General features: G+C 46.3%; 1 protein-coding gene and 1 long non-coding RNA gene across 2 annotated transcripts in view; one reads left to right on the forward strand and one right to left on the reverse strand.

Moving 5' to 3' along the window:
* Nucleotides 1-22,184, forward strand: part of LOC142771649 (uncharacterized) — a 148,975-nt gene extending 126,791 nt beyond the window's left edge. Inside the window, exons 2-3 of the mRNA XM_075873413.1 lie at nucleotides 16,856-16,895; nucleotides 18,502-22,184. Of these exons, the coding sequence (XP_075729528.1) occupies nucleotides 16,856-16,895; nucleotides 18,502-18,627 (166 nt within the window). The 3' untranslated portion in view covers nucleotides 18,628-22,184. The remainder of the gene's footprint in view (nucleotides 1-16,855; nucleotides 16,896-18,501) is intronic.
* LOC142771650 (uncharacterized) overlaps nucleotides 1-22,278 on the reverse strand; it is a 310,230-nt gene that overhangs the window by 170,227 nt on the left and 117,725 nt on the right. The gene's annotated exons all lie outside the window — the stretch shown is intronic.

The following is a 22,278-nucleotide window of genomic DNA, read 5'->3' on the forward strand; positions in this document are numbered from 1 at the left end:
GGCTCGACAACCACCTTTGGCAGTACTCCGAGCTAAAGGAACACCTAGAAATTTATTTGAAATTTTCGCGCAACATGACAGTCATCCTTTATCTGGTGCAGCAACACAAAGGACGGCAACGCGACTACAGGATAGTGTATCATCATTTCAAGCAGTAGTACCAGAATTTAAACAATGGAAACCTTCAAAACCACCTTGGACGCTACTGCCTCTCAAAGTTATCTGTGAAATAGATGGCATACGGAAGAAGACATACATGGCGCCTCTAGTAGCGGCATAGATGGTACTTCATCATTTTCATATAATGCATGATGAAAAAAAAACGAAGATATGACAAGTTGATCATGCACTGAAGAAGCGTCAACCTGTGCGGTCCTTATACCCAAAATTCTGAAAAAGAGAATGTACAAATTATCGCACAAATCTTCATCGACGACAGCAGTATTGGTGGCTATCTTTGAAGCAGTTAAGCTTATCTGCAAAAATTCTGAGCCACGAAAGTGGGTGATATGCACGGATAACAAACCTGCCCTTCAGCTAATCAAAAGTGCGGAATCACTTCACAGAAATGGTGAAATAGCGCAATGTATTGCAGAAACTGTGGAATATGCCTCAGCGCAGGGTCACAACATTGTATTCCAATGGATACCCAGTCACAATGGAATAAAGGGAAATGAAGAGGCTGACAGCTTTGCGAAGAAAGCCTTCAACGAAGGACGGTACTGCGCAATTCCTATGTCTGGGGTGGATATTCGACATTTTATAACGCAAGGAGCTAACCATTGTTCGATGGATAAGTGGTTAGATAGCCCTAAATCAAAAGAATCAGTACTTCATGAGGTTAATCAACACGAAAAATTTTTCATAACGACAGATCTCCCACAACACTTAGAGACATTAATCAACAGACTTCGATTGGAAGTATACCATACACAAGCAGCTTCCTGCACAAAATACATCGGTTCAACTCCCTCGAATGTCATTGTGGTGATGCAGAAGAAAATGTTCACCATATTCTTTTTGAGTGCGTTGAATACGTGAATGAAAGAGAAAAATTAAAGAAATTAGCAAGTTTGGACAGACAGCAGACATTAAAGAGATTACTTGGACCATGGCATGAGATGCACCTTCAGAAAAAGTCGAACATCTTCCTGACATACTTTTTTAGTGGAGACCGGACTGTATAAGCGCCTGTGATAAATAGCCAGGAATAAATATATATATATATATATATATATATATATATATATATATATATATATATATATATATATATATATATATATATATGTGTGTGTGTGTGTGTGTGTGTGTGTGTGTGTGTGTGTGTGTGTGTGTGTGTGTTAGTAGTGCATGTGCATATACTGACACTAGAAAAGGGAGGTGCGCGTGGGAACAGTTTATGACAGTGTGAACTGCTGCAAGCAAACTGTGCATTGACATGTTATTTGAACTGGTTTCAGTGTGCTATTCTGTTTTTTATTGTTCATTTTGGATACCATTCAGTATTATTCTTTTTTTTTCGCTGCAGAACTTATTGATATGGAGTAGCCGACGCAAGCTGGACCTCAACCTCTTTACAGGAATACAGTTAGAACAGAATCGATGACAATGGCGTGCGTTTCGTTAGGTAATAGCGCAAGGAAAAAAAAAACGAAATCAGGTGCTAGTTGAACAAAACTTGAAAGGTATGCGTAAACAATCGTGAGTTGATCCTACTTTAATGTTGGTTTGGACTTGAGAGAATAATAAAAAGAAAAATGCATTGACATTAGCCAGATTCCAATATCCTATTTGCTGTCAGGCACCGTTGGAAGGGCAACGGTTAGAGTTTGGACTGCGCTAACTACACCTCCACGAGTGGGCGAAAAAAAAAATATCAACTGCAGAGGTGCCCAACGAAACTGACAAGGTCCCTCATGCATGAAGGCCTAACCTTGCGAGCCCCGAAAAAAGCCTCGGCGCTTGAAGCACGACTTGTGGGCGCAAACAGTTCGCTTCACCGACCGATATGACGCTTACCCGATCGAGTTAGACCGAAATCACGCTTACCTGATCAAGTTAGCTCCGAATATACTACACATAGAGTGATGATACTTCGGGGCATCGAAATTTCATAGAGCTCTGAAACCACGCTCGCTCGATCAAGTCAGTTAGCTCGGAGTAAGCTTTATAAAGGCGCTGACACTTCGCGATACAAAATATACTATAGAGCACCGAAGCGACAATTATATTAAAAAAAAAACTTCACGACTCATACAATACTTTATTACACGGAGCTCAGACTTCACGATAACGAACTCCTGCACAATGCATTTCACCCTGCGCCAGCTGATTTCATTTTATGTTTCGAGCTTTCTTAACTACGTCACTCCACCCAAGACTTTGCCGCCCTCGCCTGCACTCCATAACGCAGAACAATTCGTCGTAAAGGTAGCGAACCGTATACAGCTCGTAGCCCATACATCTGGGACGGGTATAGCGAGTCCTTCGTACCATAGGTCATTTCGTTGTAGCGCACTGTAATGTGTAGATGCGCTCGACTTTATTCACGCACTCCAGCCTGCCACTGTCATAGGCACTGCATATTTGTTAATGGGGTACGTTACTGTATTTGTTGTCCACCCAAAGAAGAAGAAGAAGAAGAAGAAGAAGAAGAAGAAGAAGAAGAAGAAGAAGAAGAAGAAGAAGAAGAAGAAGAAGAAGAAGAAGAAGAAGAAGAAGAAGAAGAAGAAGAAGAAGAAGAAGAAGAAGAAGAAGAAGAAGAAGAAGAAGAAGAAGAAGAAGAAGAAGAAGAAGAAGAAGAAGAAGAAGAAGAAGAAGAAGAAGAAGAAGAAGAAGAAGAAGAAGAAGAAGAAGAAGAAGAAGAAGAAGAAGAAGAAGAAGAAGAAGAAGAAGAAGAAGAAGAAGAAGAAGAAGAAGAAGAAGAAGAAGAAGAAGAAGAAGAAGAAGAAGAAGAAGAAGAAGAAGAAGAAGAAGAAGAAGAAGAAGAAGAAGAAGAAGAAGAAGAAGAAGAAGAAGAAGAAGAAGAAGAAGAAGAAGAAGAAGAAGAAGAAGAAGAAGAAGAAGAAGAAGAAGAGATGCACCAAGCTGCTGGGAATGCCGTCTTGCTGAGGAGTGTGCTCATCGCGCTTATCCGTAACCTCAACTCAGCGGTGACACGCGGATTGGATAAACTTTTATTTGGTCCTCCAAAACACAGATCACTGTGTTGCGGGCAGCTCCCACGTGGGGACTGAGATGCCGAGCTCCTCAGCCGCCTCGCGGGCTTGGTGGACAGCCCAGAGCTGATCTGCTAAGGACGAGCCGCGGATTGCCGCCTCCCATCTGGCAGAGATGATGTTCGATAAATGAGCGAATTTGGTGCACTGCCAGACCACGTGTTCTAATGAAGCTATTTCCCCACAATGTGGGCAAGGATTACACTTGGGTATAGGTCAGGGTACATGATGTGTAACATTTTCAAAGTAGGGTACATCCGCGTTTGCAAAAGCCTTAATGTAAGTGCTTGGGGCCGGGTTAGATTTTTGTGAGGTGGAGGGAAAATTCTTCTAGACAGGTAGAAAAGTTTATTGAGCTCGTTACACGTTGTAAGAATTTCGCGGGTCTTTGCCGTGTTGAGGAATCTAGCGGAATCTCGGGCCGGCTTTCGGCGAGCGCGCAAAGGGTAACGCTATACATACCTAATAACATCAACTCCCGAGTTCCACCCAAGGAATTTTTGAAGGAAACTGCGCTTCCTCATCTAGTGAAAGTATACGCAAGTAGGCGCCAGTGCGACAGCACTGTGCGTGTTCGCATTCGCGCAGTGCGGAGACATGCTTTGACTGCGCGAATGCCGCCGCCCATGAGAGCCCCAGCTTGACAAGGACACCGTGGAGTTCGCAGAGGGACCGCGGGCGGCAGATGTTACCGTGAAGTGTGTCTACCCCGCAGTCGGAATTGCTTGCCCGCTTTTTTTTTTCACCCTCCTGATCCACCCACGTACTTGACACGAAGAGAACAAGACGCTTGAGCGATTCTCGGTGCCACACGCAACCCACCCTTTTTAACTTTGAGACCGAGCTCTGATGCAAAGCAACCTTCGCAGTAGTTGCTACTCAAGGCACGACGCACGCAGTCATACCACTCGCGTTTTTTTAATGCGTAAAGAGAGAAAGAGAAAGAAAGAAACAGCGCAAGACAGAAGCTGTCAAGAGGCCCTCGTTGCCGTCTCGTCTGGTTAAAGAGATGCGTTGTGCATGGGAGACTTATTCACCTTTGAACGCGTACATTATAGGATCTGACGTGCGCGACGAAAAATTATACCGTTACCCCGCTAGTGGTTAGGTAACGTTGAACTTGGAAATGACACCCTGCATAGCTTGATATCTGATTCTGCGACGATCGTTGACCCTGTAACTACGTGTGTGGCTCTTGTCTGTATATATTGTATAAATATGGCGACTGAAAATGAATGAGGTCGGTGAACGAGGAGAGCTTGGGTTTCAGAAGTCTAGCCGGAGAAACGGGCCCACCTCAAAGTTCTATGACCAGAGAAACAGAGGCGACGTCAGTGTACAAAAATACATGTGAAAAAGTGGAATACTGTAGAGAGGTGCATAGAGAGTGTGTCAAGCGAACCTAAGACGCAGTGGTGCGAAAGTGGCCCTCGATCTAACTATGCTGACAAACGTGTCACTTACAGCGTGAATAAAACAAAGCAAAATTGTTCTTATAGTAGACAAGTCGGTAAACCTCGGAATGTCGCAAACCAGCCGTCACTTTCACGGAATCCCAATGCACCGAATTTCACCCGTGCATCTGCACGGACTGTGCTGTACCGGACGCACTGATGGATACGCGTACGAAAAATTGCCACGGTCGCCAGTCCAATATCCCGAAAATTGGGCGACCCTTAAGCTTCACTTTTAGGAGTTTAACGCAACAGCGCTATCTAGTCCCCATGCTCGCTTCAACCACTTATTGGGTGCTTTTTATTGTATAATGTTACTCGTGAAGGTTAAATTGTAGATTTCTACAGTGTAATCGATAATGTTTGAAGCGGCTTGTGTCAGGGAAACTTTCGCACATGCCTGTATTTTGTGTAATGGGTAGGATGCTTTTAGCCTCCAGCAATTACGCATCTGAACTTTTTTTAGGGAACTTGCTATGCACCAACGACGTGGTGTAAAGCAATGCGTGGAGTAACGTGTGTGCCTTTTGTAATGAGTGACCGGCTTTAAAACCACGAAATGACAAACCACATTACCATAGCCTCACGCTCGATGGCAATGCACGCTTGCATGCCACAATATTACATTTGCAGTGAAGCTTCTATGCGGGACGCATGTGTTCGCAAATCACGAAAGTCACTTTCGCCGCATTTTCAAGCAGAGGAAATTATTTTCAGTGTATTTTGAAGCATACGCGTGGCTGTACGGTAGAACACCTGCTAGCCACACAAGCGGCTTGGGTTCTAGTCCTCACTTGGTCCCAGAAATCTGTATTATTTTATTTGCACTGTTCTCGATTCTTCGGTCATGCAAACGATAATGATTTTCAGCTCACGACCAACGGCGCCAATGACGGAAACGAGTTCTTCAACACTATCACGTCAGATGGAAGCTCCGCCTTTAATCGTCGGTATGACTTGCTCGCTGGATTCCGTGCCTACCGGTTATGCCCTCGCGATCTCCGACGTCAGCGTAACTCTGGCCGACTGGGTTCGCCCTAAGTCATCTCCTGACGCCGATCTCCGACGACAGCGTAGCTCTGACCTACTGGACTTGCCCTATACGCCATCTCCTCACGCCGACAAGAGCTCTCGCAAATGGTGCCCCGTCCTTGGACTCCTGTGACCGTGTTTTCATCTTTCCTATCTCTCCTATCCCCTCATATGTCCTCGCTCACTGTCCCAGAGCATCTCTCACTATATATATATATATATATATATATATATATATATATATATATATATATATATATATATATATATATATATATATATATATATATATATATATATATATATATATATATATAAGGGAAAGAAGTGTTAAACTAAGGGCTAGTTTTTCCGTGTTTTAACACAATATTAATGAGATCTAACAGACAGTAATGCCAAGGAATGTACAGGGGAAGTTATTAGAACCAATGGAATGTAAATAAGAAGAAAGAAAAGTGGATGAAAAAATCACCAGCCGTGAGCAGGAATCGAACCTGCGGCCTTCCCTCCATCCACTTTTTTGGGTCTATATGTGAATTTAGAAGTACGAGTGACAGTCAGCGCCATATATATATATATATATATATATATATATATATATATATATATATATATATATATATATATATATATATATATATATATATATATATATATATATATATATATATATATATATATATATATATACCTTTAATCCTATCCTTTTAATCCCTCCTCATCCCATCCCTTGTGAACTACTGTTGAGGTGTCGCACCCTGATGCAGACAGCTAAGGGGCTCACTTTTCGCTTCTTTTCCCTCTTATTGCCGCTTCTCTATTCGTCGGTATAGCATGAAAAAATATCGCAGACTCCCCATCGAATCGAATTTATTGATTTGCATTACGTCCCATGCAGACAAGTTCGATCGCTAGTTTTCGATGGGAACACTATACCCATCAAAATTGAAGGCGCGTGTCTTTTCTTGTATTTTGCTGCGTATTTGTAGATGAACAAATGACGTAAGTCGTAATGTCATCAGTACATTCGTCAAAGACGAGTAGACGCAAGACATCACGACTTTCGCCATTTGTTCATTTACGCAGCACGACGGGTTTTTTTCGCAATGCCATGCAAACTAGCCCCGCTTGCAGCACGACTAGACGTTATTTAAAACTTCAACTTTCTGGCAAATTTCAGCCCAAATTCAAATATTAATTTTGAGAGAGTGAAATACTCGGAGTAGACGTGAGGAGCTGTTAATTAGAAATATGCGTAATGTTCAAATTAACGGCGAAACAATACTTATGATTTCCGAAAAAATTACAGCGTATCTACGGAGTAAATGATGATGAGTGGGGCGAAGCTTCGGAGGGCTTTATCGGTAATCCGTGAATCATCTGTCTGTCTGTCTGTCTGTCTGTCTGTCTGTCTGTCTGTCTGTCTGTCTGTCTGTCTGTCTGTCTATCTGTCTGTCTATCTGTCTGTCTGTCTGTCTGTCTGTCTGTCTGTCTGTCTGTCTGTCTGTCTGTCTGTCTGTCTGTCTGTCTGTCTGTCCGTCCGTCCGTCCGCGCAAGCTGAGTGAGTCACCGAACTAGGCGGTCACGTACGAGCTAGGATGGACAGACCCGCGGCTTTAGGAGCTTCATCCCTAAAAAAAAAACAAAAAAAAACAACCAAAGAGAAGGACTTTAGCAGGCGCACCATAGTTCCGCGAGCATATTTCGCACTCAATCTTCAAGCTTGGTTGACCTTCGTGACTTTCCTTTCTGTTTCTCTCTCTCTCTCGCTCTCAATCTTAGCTTGTAAACTATATTAGTTAGCAATAAAGAGTTTTATAACAGCGTACAGCTTCGCGTTTGAGTTGCACAAGCTTCGAGCGGGCTCCCATTAAGTGACGCCCGCAACGCTACGCCCGCAGGCAACGCACGGTCGCAAGGGCGCAGCCACAAAACAGATGACCTGACGAAGACAAGTTTTTATGTCGAAACACTATACTATAAGGAGAGGCCTTGTTGCCCTGAAAAAAGTTAAGACATTATTACTAACCGCATATGAAGGAAGAAGGAAGTAGAAGAAAGAAGGACGGGAGGTCAACAAGGCACATGCACGGTTTTCTACCTTATACACTGAGGGATGAAAAAGGGGAGTACAAAAATGAGAGATAGCGCGGAAATAGAAGGGAAAGAGAGGAGAAAAATCGTCAGTGACATGGGCTGACCCGTACGCAGCGGTGTTACTGTGGAAAAGCCAAAGTCATTCACATAGGCCCGTAGTCATCAGAAAGCAGAAGAGGGTTTTGACTGCCTTTTGAGCCGACGTAGGACGAGGACGAAGCTCCAGCAGCATCTGCACAGAGAGTGGACGATCGTCCGAATGTCACAACGCGTCACAAAGTTTTCGTCTCTCGGCTAGAGGCAAAGCGAAGGCAATGGCATAGCAGATGGAAGATGTCTTTTTCGGTGACGCAGACCTCATTATCGGTACAGTGGCAGTGAGGTAAGGCCTGTTGGCCTGAAGAAGGCGAATCGAAATTATGAGAGAGAGAGAGAGACAGAAAGGGACACGGAGACAAGCAAGGTAAGGCAAGAAGGCTAACCAGATGCACTTGGCGTTTTGATATCCTGCAGTGGAGGAAGGGATGGCGAGGCGAAAAGAAATAGATGAACCAAATCGCATGCACACTTAGGGTGCCCATTCGAGTATATAGATGGCTGTACAGATCGGTTAATTTTAACTACTTCAGTAGCGTTATTTTTGCCTTTTTCTTCGAGGCGCATGTACACGGCCCTAGAATGTTGACTGGAGGAAATGCTCTCGAATTAAGTTGGTTGAGAAGCTTCTGAACTGAGCTATCACGAGCACGCAGTTTCCCGCAGATACACTAGAAGAGATCCTGGTGCTACTGTTGTTGCAGTTGCAACGCACGGTGCTTCAGCAATTGATTGATTAATTTGTGGGGTTTAACGTCCCAAAACAACAATACAATTATGAGAGACGCCGTAGTAGAGGGCGGCGGAAATTTCGACCACCTGGAGTTCTTGAACGTGATCCCACATCTGAGTTCACGGGCCTACAACGAAAATGCAGCCGCTACAGCCGGGATTCGATCCCGCTACCTGCATGTCAGTAGCCGAGTACCTTGGCCACTAGACCACTGTGGCGAGGCGGCGCTTCAGCGAGCATGGGAATGACGGTTGTACGCAAATTCGTCCAACCTTCCTACTTTGGCTACGTTCAGCTTCACGTGGCTGCCTTCACGTGGCTGCCTTGTCACAAAACGACAACGAGCAAATGTTGAGCAAATGCACTTCCCCAGGTTAACCTTTTAGACTCACTATTTCAAATGGAGTCGCGAAGCACGCAAAGGTCCGTTCTCTAATTCAAGACAGAACCAAATCACAGAAATAAACAAAGCCACAAAGTGCGTTCGAAGCCCGCAAGCACGAAGAGGCGGTATATTTGTGTACTCTACCCATCATGCTCATGATGGCTGAACGATCGTAGCGCCAGAGTCCAGTCTTGCTAAGTTAGGTAAGTCTATGATGACGAGTATTGTTATATAGCCGTCCAGAGGGCCCGAAACATCACCGAATGGCTGCACATCGTGGCACCATTCTGGATGGAGCCACCTGGCTTGAATTTGCGGGGCCTGCGACCCCATCCTGCAAGCCACTTTCGAACCCAAAATAAAGTTTCTACTAGCTCAGAAGCTTGCGGAGTGAGCATCACTGGGAGTCAAGGAAAAGGGGGGGGGGACAAGAATAACGAGAGAGAGAAGGCAGGGAGGTTAACCAGGCACATGCCCGGTTTGTTACCCTGCGCTGGGGGAATGAGAAAGGGGGGCATAAAGACGAGAGAGAGAGAGAGGAAATAGAAGAGAAAGAGAAACAAAAAGAATTGTCAGTCAATGGGCTGACGCGTATGCAGCGATGGCACAAAAGTTAAAGGTGTTCACATAGGCCTGTAGTCCTCAAAAAGCACAAGACTGCTTTGACTGTTTTTTGAAACCACGAAAGGCGAGGACGGTGTTCCAGTAGCATCTGCATAGAGAGTGGCCGATCGTCCAATTGTCGCAATGCGTCCGAAAGCTTCTTGTCTTTCACAGGCAAATCGAGGGCAACGGCATAGCAGATGGTCGACGTCTTCTTCGGTGCAGCAGACGTCGCATTCTGCATCGTCGGTCAATCGTAATAATATTATCTGTGGTTTTACCTCCCGAAAGCACGAGATGAATATGAGAGACGTCGTATAGTGAAGGGCTCCGGCCATTTCTGCTCTCTGGTGTTCTTTATCGTGCACTGACATCGCACAATAGAAGGGCCTCCATCACTTCGCCTCCACCGAAATGCGTCCACCGACGCCGGGGTCAAACCCGATACCTTCGGGTCACCAGCCGAGCACCATACACTATAAAAAAATTACACCCTAAAGGTGTAAAAAGGGTGTACGCATTAAAACCATCCATATGAACACCCTTTTACACTCCAGTTTTAAAATTTGAGGTGTTCGTGATTAAAACACCCCATTTACACCCTTACCTTGGGGTGTTATGAACAAGGCACTTAATAACCAAGGCGGAGCTGTTAGCCAGCGCAGAAGCACGAGAGCTTAGAACAATGTTCAGTGCCGCAAAGTTGTTGCATCGTGTCATATTGGGTGCAGCTGTCTTAAAGAAATACAGCACATCCACAAGGATACCAACTGCACACGAGGACGGGCGCTGGTCCTCGTGTGTTTTTTTCCTTATCCGTGTGTAAAATAGCAGTCTTTTTTGTGTTACGTATACCAATGAATCCAACATAAGGTAAGATAGCAGTCGGTGACTGGGTCATTTGGCAATCTATATGGAACGTAAACAGCGTACAACTAACACGCTTTGTTTCCTCGTTGCTGGTACCACTGCTTCCGTGTTCAGAGATACGAAAAAAATTGACGTTAACAGCCCTAAGGCGGCCGCACGTTCCATTCACAAAACATTCCACATACGGCGGACTCTTGCCGCCTTCAACGGCTGCACTCTGGTAACAGAGACATATAGGACCCCCGGAAACATTAATTTAAAGCCCAAGTTTACCAATGCTTTCACCCTCTGGGGAAATGAATAAACATGCCGCTTAGGGCACGTACGTTATCTAATCGTGGTTGATATCTAATCTTCGTTATCTAATCGTGGTTATCTAATCGTGGTACCCCTACAGGGGAAGGAGGAGCGTTGATTAGTCGCGGCGCCCCTCCTTCATGTTATGTCCATGTATGGGACTGACTGTGCGCCCTCCTCCTGTTAAGTGACAAGAGGAGGGGGGGAATTTCACCTCCTGTGCGTCCGCCTACGATGGTTCGTGTTTTACGTCCGAAAAATACGATATCACTACCAGTCATCGTAGTAGAAGGCTCCGAAAGTTGCAAGCGCTCGGGATTTTCAAGCTTGCTTTTAAACCTAAGCACATGGGCCTTTCGCGTGTTGCTTCTACCGAAAACGCAGCCGCCGTGGCCGGGCCGTGGTCTTCGGGTCAGCAGCAGTCAAACCCTATAACCACTCGACCACCACGGCGGGTTAGGACACGAGCGTTGCTTATACGTTCGCGCGATCGACCTCATAGAGCGCTGTCACCGAAGGAGCTGCCCCGATCTTTCACGAAACAAATAAACAATTCTTTTTGCTTCGAGTGCTTCGAAGCGCCGCGCACGATTTGACGCGTTCCAAACGGCTTTTTGCAAGGCCGAAATAGAGCGCACCACTTACTCTCTAACAGCACTGCAGGGGGTCCCGACCGAAAGCACCTGATCGGGAAGTGCACACGCCACCACACTCGGCGCCACTCTTTCTTTCTTTCTTTCTTTCTTTCTTTCTTTCTTTCTTTCTTTCTTTCTTTCTTTCTTTCTTTCTTTCTTTCTTTCTTTCTTTCTTTCTTTCTTTCTTTCTTTCTTTCTTTTTTTCTTTCTTTCTTTCTTTCTTTCTTTCTTTCTTTCTTTCTTCAAAGAAGGCGCGCATTCTGGGGTGCGCTGTCCTTCTCACACACCACCGTAGCAACCTCCTCTCTTCGCCTTGTATTTCACACCGCGACAGATAGCACGCGACGCATGCAAAATAGACTCGCCAAGTCTTGCACAGCCGCTGCCGCCACCTTTCGTCTTACTCGTGGGTGTTGACCCCGGCTGTGTGCATCTACCCCGGCACGCGGCTCTTCTGTCGCACACAGCTGTTTCGCGTGGCAGCTCTCGTTCCGTTTTGAAGCGATTGTGTTGTTTGTTTGTTTGTTGCGTATGTCGACAGTTACACGCCGACATCTTCCCCGAGATGCGAGGGCGAGAAAAAAAAAAAAAGGGGACGACGACGCTGCCACGCTGTCTGCGAGCTCCGCTCCGTTTCCGGAGAGAGGCGCCAAGAAAACGGACGCGCTAATGAGGACGACGCGCGAGACGACGAGGCGGAGGAGCGCGCGTACGCGCCCATGTGGTTGACACGCTCCTCCTCATCCTCTGTCTTTATGTTTTGAACTCGGCTGTGTGGAACCACAGTACGCCGAGAACATCGTCCTTGACTCCTACTCTGTAGCTGAAAAAAAAAGAGGGGGGGCGAATATGCTATTGTCTCCTCGGTAGCACGTGTGTAGCGACGGGGGAGGCATTTTTCAGAGCTTCAGCGGTGTCTTCTTTTTTTTTTTTTCGCGAGTGCTCTCGCATTATTCTGAAGTACTTTCGAAACTCGGAGGCGACAGCAGAGTGGGCCCGGATCGAAAAAAAAAAAAAAACACCGGCAGGAAGCACTTTTCCGTAAGAACACGAGAATCGGCCTACATGTTGATGAAGGCGCCTTCCCCCCCTCCCCCCCTCTCTTCCTTTCTCACTGTGTTTCAAGAGTACGGAAATGGTCGCGCCGAAAGAGATGCTTCAGAGGAACTCTTCTTGACCTAGGTCGCATACTTGTTACGTGTGATCTGTTTAGAAAAGGTGTTCACCTATTTGGTACTCTACTATGCGAGAGCAAATACAGTTTCCACTGTGTGTTAAGAAAAAAGTGTTTAACAATTTGGAGTACTCAGTAATCTACTACGGGAGAGCATAAAGTCGTCCCGCGGGCCTCACACTTGATGAGGCCCTGTTGACAAAAATTACCGCGTGAACGAGTTCACACTTGGCAGTCATGATAACAGGACAGACGTCATTTACATGAACCTGGATATGAGATGACGTGGAAAGAACATGGGGGGGGGGGGGTGTAGAATAGGTGGGTAACGATTTAGAGTACTTGGTACTCTACTATGGGAGAGCCCACAGCCGTCCCGACCTGTCCGGTAACATATGTACCACGGATACACTCGCTCATGGATCTTGTATTGGTAGTTTATGGAGTGTTTCGTGAAGCTCCACTTCAGCCGCCTGGTACTTCAGTATTTGAACATCGTGCGTCTCTGTGGTACAGGTATTACGGCGCTCAGCTGCTAGCCAGAAGGTAGCGCATTCGATCACGACCGTGGAGGTCTCTGTTAGAGGGGGGCGCAATACCAGGGGTCCACACGTTTATACTGTGCGACGTCAGTGCTCCTTAAATAACTCCACGTAGACGAAATGTGCATAGTAGTTTTCCAGTGCATTGCGTATCACATTCATGGTTTTGGTGCGTAAATCACCACATGTTAGAATACTAATATTAACTTTAGTAGCAGCTGAACATGGCGGGCCTCCTCGGGAGACGATTGTACAGATAGATAGATAGATAGATAGATAGATAGATAGATAGATAGATAGATAGATAGATAGATAGATAGATAGATAGATAGATAGATATATAGATAGATTATGATAACGCGACACTTTTCAACATTTTTGCAAAAGAGGCCATGAAACGCGAGCTATACATGCTAATAGGTGTCATACGATTGTTTATAGACAAAGCGATAATTTGCCGATAAGCATCAAGATGCGCGAGTGAAAATAAAATCTGCATAAGAAGGCTTGAAGGGGAAAGCCTTCTTATTCTTTTTCTAGCTTATCAGCCAGTCGCGTTCATCCAAAACCTAGCAGTTCGAAAGCTATCAGCGTTTAACGCGGTTTAGCACAGCCTGCGAGACGGGAAGCGTTTGAAACTTTCCCCACCTCCCGTGATTCGCACTGACTCGGTGATTCGCTCACCTCTGGCTGTAGACGGCGGTGTTGTTTGACACCGTCATCATGACAGCACGAGTTGTGGTGAACTGTGACGTCATAATGTGACGTCATTGCTCAGAGAAAGTCACGTGTGTCCTTAATGGGACATCGCGAGGCCTCAATAGACGTGCCATGAGTCTCTAAGGTGTCGCAAAGTCTCGTCGACGTGAGCGCCAACTAGGGTGCAGCGCGAGATCGACGAAGACGGAACAAAAATGCTGCCGTATACCAACTAGCCCGATTTCGAATGCTACAGCTACAAAAAGCTTTCGCATTACAAAAAATTAGCAATAATAAACGAAAGAAAACCGAACAATAAAAGTTTATCGCACAGTACACAGGTTCTTACAGCATTTCGCCTGCACCGAAATGCACCGCAGCATGCCGGGATCGAAACCGCGACTTTCGGGTCACAATGTCGAGCATGCTTAAAGGACCATCAATAACTTCCGTCGACATTGGCAGTAAACTCCGAAAGCACAACCATTCCTCCACGTGTCACCTCCGCTGTCGCAAGATGAACTAAAAGAGATTATATTATGTTTTCAATTTTCTTTTAACCGCAACAACTTTGTTCGTCGTCCCGCAAAGTTTGAGCAATCATTTCGAAACGACCCCGCACACACGCTCGAATGCTCTTGCACAAGCCATCTCGTTAGAGCATCTTCGTTAAGAAACTTTGCGCACTTAGCGAGATGTCCCAATTAGCGGCGAAATGACGGCGCTTTCTAATCACTCGTCGATTGCCGGCGAACGTCGAGCGTGATTTGTAAAAAAAACCATTTCGTTCTCTTTTCAGCTTACAGTGTTGCGCTTTGCGCTGCCATCATTTGCTTAATGATGAAACTCCAGCAATGTCGTAGAATAGTTACGGCTCGGCCAAGAGTAAACTGAAGGAATGTTATGGTTAAGCTGGTTGCTCCACAGTTGAAGCGAGCTAATGGTGATTAAGAGAAATGAATGAAGGACGGAAGGTGGAAATAAAAAGAGCATACCAAGTCCTGAAGAGATTAAGCAACAAACAGCGTCTTTCAGATAAACGCATGTGAAAATATAATGATAATAATAATAATTGATGTTTAACGTGTCAAAACTTCGACATAATTATGACGAGCGCCTTAGTGGACGGCTCTGGAAATTTCCACCAACTGGGGCTCTCTAAAGGGACACTGAAGATGAACAATGATTTGGTCTGAGTTGACTAAGTGCCCCCTGAAAACTTTTTTGCCATGTTTCACAATACTGAGGTCATTATTAGCAGAGACATATCAAGGTTAAAGTGTCATTTTTGAAATATCACCCCAGAATCTCCGTGCGTGACGTCAGAAATTTTGAAACGTATACTTTCGGTACTTTCATGGCATCGACTCGAAATTTTCATGAAACTTCGAATGCCATTGTTATGGCACCCACAGATCATCGCGTACTTCATTTTTATTGATAGGAAGCTACGTGAGACCCAGTAGACACCTTCGAAATTTCCCAAGTCACAATGTTTGGTGCGGGAAACTCGAGGTCGCGTTGCCAACAGTGTTTTCTTTTCGAGTGTTTTCGCGCTTACTAAGTGTCGTGGCACCGTAACAGCGGTATCTTCGGGATTGTTAAATTGTACTTTACTAACACGCAGAAGACCTGTTAGCTTCTTTAGTGTCCCTGTAAGGTGCCCCTAAGACACGGGCCTTTACAGCATACTACCTCATTGGAAATGCGGCCACCTTGGCCGCGAGATTCAAACCCGCGACCTTGGGGTCAGCGACTGAGTGCCAACCATACTAATCCACCGCAGTGGGCCCAAGCCTACTTGAACGACTTGCACCACCTAGGCGTGTGTGGTGTGGCTTCCTAGTTGTGTCCGTGTTTCCGCGCACTGTCTTTTTGGGATGACTTAGAGGGCTCCTGTGGAAATAATAATAAAAAAACTGAATTACATATAACAACTAGACGAGTCTTTCTTCCTTTTTTCTCAGCGCGAAAGCAATTTTATTCAACTTGTCAACATGTCCCGCATGTCGGGAAAGAACACGAGACTTCAGGAGAACATGTCCTTGGCCTGGTTTGTGCTTGCTGTTCGACATGTTCGAGTAGCAGTTCGAGTTGAGAGTTTACCCCCGTGTCGAAGTACCTTCCTCTGTTTTCGTCCTTTTTGTGCGGTAAAAGTGTCGAACGAGAATTCAGTTGGTCTCGGTTGGGAACGTATAAGCACGACAAGTCAACAAGGAAATGCTCATTTCGACCACAAATGGCGGTGCATGGTATAGATCGTGGGTCTCAAACGTGCGGCCGGCCCGCAGACTGCACATGACTGTCTTCGTCTCACATGCATTTATTATATTTTTTTATGAGCGAAGCTTCTTAAGGTCCCATCACGTCCGTCGCCGTCGTAGGTACCCGGCGTGCCGAAACACAGGTGTTGTGCAAATCGTCTGTACAGAGCGTACATTGCGCGCATATGATTTTAAAAATGGACCATACTGTGTCCGTGCATCTGTACGTCCGTCATTCCATCCGTCATTCCATCCGTCATTACGTCCGTTCTTCCGTCCATGTGTTCGTCCGTCCACTCTTTATGCTAGTCGGAGACTCCAACATAGACATTGTGGGCCTAAAGACGTAGTTTAACTCCATTTTTATTTATTTTCCTGAATGTGAGCAGCATCTAAACAGACCTGACTTCTGTCAAGCATTTTTAGTGAGGTACCTCTCACGGTCACCACGTGTTGAAAGATAACTGTGCAGTGGTCTCAAACTTAGTTCATCTAGCAGGTCGCAGACATGAACATTTCTCCGTAATTAAATTGTGGAACAAAAACTGCATATTTCCGACTCGGTGTCGATTTGGGTAATAGATCAGGACAGATATGTTCTGAGAATGCTGACGCCGAAGCACTTTTACAAATCACCCGTACATCAGACATAAGACGGCCATATTTTGAATGACGACGTTCACTGACATATTTTCAAACGACAATAACCCCCGCCCTCTCCCCTATCTCAAATTCTAGTGCGATCTTTTTCAGGGTGCCGGCCCTTGCTGTCTGGTTTTATCGGCTGGCTGAGGTGAGTAGTATGACACCTCTAGTATGCATGGCATAGGCACCCCTGGGACAAGTCTAGGCCCACCCAGAATTTGACGTTAAAGTGACCTTGACCAAATTACATCGCTCATATGCCAATATCTGGCGTTATTCAACCAATACCGAATTCTAAGTTTGGTTAAACAAGAGAGAAGCCGCGGTTGAGTAACGCCTTAGCTTAGCATTACCCCAAAGTGGCTCTCGAACGCACAGTCGTCAACAAGCTTAACACCAAGGCTCCGATGCGTCACCTGGATTGCTTTGGCTGATGCTAGCCGCGAAGCGTGGGTATGTGTATGCTTGAATAGTAGGTCGGCATGTATGGATAACATGTCGGCAACAGAACCACAAGCTAAGTGGTGCTAGCGTCAATCAAATTGTTTCAGGACACGCTGCGGAGCGTTTTTGTTAAACTTGTTGACGGCTGGACGTACTATGGTATGGTGTGGTATGGTATGGTATGGTATGGTATGGTATGGTATGACATGGTATGGAGAACTTTATTGAAGTCCTGAGGATCAGTGCAGGACTGATGCTGGCTGCTCCCACGTCGGGACAAAGAGGCCAAGCTCCTCTGCCGCGTGCAAGCGGGCCCTCTAGACAGCCCTGAGTTGTACCTCCGCACGATTCCCCATTGCTTGGTGCCCCGCCACGGTGGTCTAGTGGCTAAGGTACTCGGCTGCTGACCCGCAGGTCGCGAGATCAAATCCCGGCTGCGGCGGCTGCATTTCCGATGGAGGCGGAAGTGTTGTAGGCCCGTGTACTCAGAGTTGGGTGCACGTTAAAGAACCCCAGGTGGTCGAAATTTCCGGAGCCCCCCACTACGACGTCTCTCATAATCATATGGTGGTTTTGGGACGTTAAACCACACATATCAATCAATCAAATCACATTGCTTGGTAGAGCCAAACAGACGTTCAACTTCTCTTTAAGATCCCCGTCTTTTTGCTTTTCCATGAGCAAACTTTCTGCTTTAATGGTGCGCAGCTTTACTGCATGCCAGCTTCAAGCCGCACCTCATATTATCCACTCGTTTTGTTTTGGTTTGCTGCTGTTTCGTATAGTGCATGGCTCTCACACGTACACAAACTTACGAACGACTGCGCCATAGCGACAGTCGTGTACATCGACACTTCTTCTGCATGCTGAGTTTGCTGATGTCGTCGCTGTTGTTGTCGTTGCTGCTGGTGAGTCATTGCTTTAGATGTGCTTTGTTGATGCGCTTTGATGTGTTTTGTTGATTTTGACGTGCTTTACACATTGGTGCGCTTCGACATGTTTCGTTAACTTTTGACGTGCTTTACACACCGATGCACTTTGATGTGTGTTTGGAAAAAAAAAATGTTTAACCATTTCGAGTACTTCGTATTTAACTATGGGATAGCACTGAGCTGTCCCCAGCAAGTTTCTTTGAGGATTTTGAGGACTTAGTCGGTGCTCAAATAAGGCTCGCAGTATGTAAATTTTTTATGTACTTTATACGCTGATGCGCTTTGGTGCGTTCTGTTATTTTTGATGTGCTTTGTGCATTCACTGTCTACTAAGTTGTTCATGTCGTCGTTGCTGTAACCCGCTACTCTCTCTTGCAGGACCATCTTCCTCTCCCGCGGGAAGACCGAGGGCCAAGCTGGACGCGCGCAAGCTGGACGCCTGAGTTTTATACGGGTCGGCCTGCAGAACGTGTGCGCCGGACGAAACAGGGACGGAGGCGTTAACGAAATACCATCCTCGCTGTTGCACAGAATAAACGAAAAACGAGAAGGGTAAACTGAGCGACGCGCTTACTTGTGGATAGTGCGAAAGAAGGAGCGAACGAAGAAAAACGAACAAACATTGTTCTGCGTAAAAAAAAAACAAGTAAACTAATAAAAAACGCTTATATAGACCAAGATTGCCGGCGAATGTTTACGCGAAAGCGGAAGACTTCTTCGATTCGAGGAGAACCAGGGAATAAGGATGTGCCCCGAAACTAGGCCAACGAGACCAGACAGGATATTGCTGCTGCATTGTAAACCGCGCATGGAGCAGTGTATGTGAAGCCAGGCGCAGCCATATATAATTATCTACTAGCTTCGCGTACGAACTCAACAGATTTACTTTTATTAGTAAATATTTGTTGAACTAAAGTAATTATAGAAATAAAAGGAATTGCGGGTGGTCTAGAAAAGATAGAAGAAAGCTTCGAGCTACGGTGTGTACCGAATGTAGTATATAGAACATCGCACATCGTGTCATGCTGTTTGTTTTCTTTCTCACTGAATTCCAATTACCAAATAACTATTGCGATTAATCTAAAAATTCAAGTAACATGCCCTATGCTTTCCTAAGCTCCATCGCCAGTCGGCATTGTGTATGAGACTGTGTAACGTGCTCCTAAACCTAGAATTAATGTACGCCATTGTTAACCTATGAATTTCTTCACCCGTTCGTTCATCTACTCACTCAGCCACTCGTTCCTTTGTTCAACAATATACTCACTCACCCACTAGTTATAGATTAATCAATTACTTCACCCTTTTATTTATTCACTTTCGTGTGGTTTTCGTGCTTCCATTCTTGTTCTGTCAACGTCCCGGACTTATATCCTAACTGGCGATCGGACCAGCAATACACCTGGCGCCGCCACTCGGCGTCAGTGGCAGGCGCGTACGTATAAGGCGAGGAAACGAAGCACTGCGCCGGGAGCGTACACCCACGCAAGAGCAAGAGCGAGCGAGACAGCCGACCACACGCGACGCTCCAGTGTAGTACACACTGCAATGTCACCTCGAGCAGTCATTGCCTCGGCTAGACTCTACCTCGGCGGTGGTCCCATTTTCTAGCAAAGGGAGATGCAGAACGCACTCGCAACGCAAGCGAGGAGGAGGGGGGGGGGGAGGGGCGTTTGTTGCAGTGACGGCGAGGAGTCGCACGGCTTGACACAGTGATGCAAATAGTATACGTCTCCCTAAAGGGGCACTAAAGCCCTGCATGTTATTACGCACTGGCCCAAGACGCCTGGAAAAGCGAAAGCCCTCTCTTTTGCCCCCGTATTGTAGAACGCCCGCCCCTTCACTTAACGCTTCACGTCAACTTGAGAAAGTAGATGGAAGTGCCGTCTCTAGGCAGAGCAAGCCACTGCATATCATCGATAATCTGCAGCCATTCTCGAGAATCCCAGCGTCATTTTCAGTCGAGCAGTGGCGCAGTGCTCGGCGCTGTCAAGTGAAGGACGAAATTCGAGTCGATGAGCGTTTGTGAATACGGCGGCCAGGGGCGAAGCTTCTTAGGGACGTACAATCAGCGCCAAATGAAACACGAACAGCGGCAAGCCTTCGCGATGCTATAGTGCGTGCCGTCCACTCATCACTACGAACAGGCATGCATATATGCGCAATGCTGCCGAACAGGATGCGCGTGCCTGTCAATGGTGATAACTGGACGGCAAGCACTATACTATCGCAAAGGCTTGCCGCTGTTCGGGTTTCATTTGACGCTGATAGTACCATGTTGCCCCGAGTCAGCCACGCTAAACGAAATCGAAACCGATGCTGAACACCTGGACAACGGTTCGGGAAAGGATCTGCGTGAAAAAATGACCTTATGTGTACGTCAATTATCAAGCATGTGAAAGTGCAATACGTGATCGCCTGCGCCATCCATCTGTCCGTCAGCACATCCGTCCGCCCGTCCATCCAGCTGTCCATCTATCCGTATTTGCCTGTCTTTTACACACGTCAGCGACTTCAACGTAGCATCACGGGCCTTAAGACCTAGCTTCGCCCACTCGTCATCATTTCTTTCCTGAATATGAGTGGCTTTTGTTTCTTCTCTGCTGATGCATCGATGTTGAGCCAAGCTCTGAAAGCTTTCCGCACCTAACGTGGTTATCGGCCCACCTCTGGCCAAGCTACGATGTAATGTCATGACGTCATCATGCCACCTCACGTCACATCTACGTCGGCAGTACAAGGTGGAGCTTGTCAGACTCACTCAAGGAATATATTTTGCGCTTAGGGCTCACTCGCACTCAGACTCACGTTTGTTTTTTCAGACTCAAATTCACTAAACGTTTCGCCAATAGGACTCAGTTGGATTGAAACTAACCTGGACAGATTAATCACCCGGACTCGCTCAGACACAGACCCGCCCACTGATTTGAGTCCAAACGAGTCGACTCATGAGAGAGCCGATATATGCGCCACAGTGACGCCATAATGGCATCACACTTTTATGGTACCCTGTGACGTCATGATGACGCCATATTGTGACGTAAACACAGAATGATCTTTAAATACGATAGCCTTTCTTGGGGACCTTTGACGCAGAAAATTTGGTCTGTTTGTCCGCCCTTTACGATACTCTAAAGGCCTAAACGGCACCAAATAATACTCCAAATGGCCGACCCTTTCCGCAGCGCCCATCAATATTGCTCAAGCTTTAGAGTTCATACTTGTGCGATAGTCAATAAAAACAATTATTGCGAATATCTGAGGCACCATGACAATACGTCAATAGGGATTTTTAGAATAGCGCACCGCGAGCTCTTGCGGTGCGGTCGCTGCCACTGCGCATGCGTCGTAAGGCGAGTCGGCGTTCGCGTTCGCGGACCGCACGCAAAAAATCCGAAATTGCGTGCGATAATGGCGGCCCGCATGTGTCCCGCAAGCACTGGTTTCGAGGCTACGGTGTCGCTGCGATCGTGCGTTGCGGTTCGCAGCAGGGCAAACGCTATTCTAAAGCTCGTATGGCGCCCGCTACGCCCGCAGCGCTTGTAAACGGTATTCCAAAACTGCCTAATATTTTGTATGCATATCTCTTACTAGTCAAGGCATACACATAAGCAATTCTAACCTCCGTTTTCACAAACGCTCCTCGACTCGACTTTCGCCCTTCACTTGACAGAGTGGCGCACTGCGCCGCTGCTCGGCCGAAATGACGCTGCGCTACTCAAGAATAACAGAAAATTATCACTTATATGCAGTGACTTTCCCTGTCTAAAGATGGCGCTCCCATCGGCTTTCTCAAGTGAAGGTTGAGCGCTGTTGCGCCTTTGTGTAGCGTGGTGCGGACTCGGGCCATCCGAGTCCCCGGAGAGGACGAGTAGAGAAGCCGGAGGAGAAAAAAATGTTTATATACAGTATTTACATGGTAGCGTGGTACAACATGAACAGAGAATCACCCACGAGCGCCTCTGCGCTAGCGTTTTTATACATCGTCCGCCTTCCCAAGATCCCTTGCAAAGATAATTTATGCGCAGGATACTCCAATGAGATCGTCGTCTTCCTCTCCGGCCCCGAAGAGGGAAAGCCAAACACCGCCTCCCTCTGAACCTAGGAAAGGGGGCAAGGCATGCCCAGTTCGCTGTTTGGTGAGGGAGACCCCAC

Source organism: Rhipicephalus microplus, chromosome 9 (genome assembly GCF_043290135.1).
Source record: "Rhipicephalus microplus isolate Deutch F79 chromosome 9, USDA_Rmic, whole genome shotgun sequence".
Taxonomy (NCBI): Eukaryota; Metazoa; Arthropoda; class Arachnida; order Ixodida; family Ixodidae; genus Rhipicephalus; species Rhipicephalus microplus.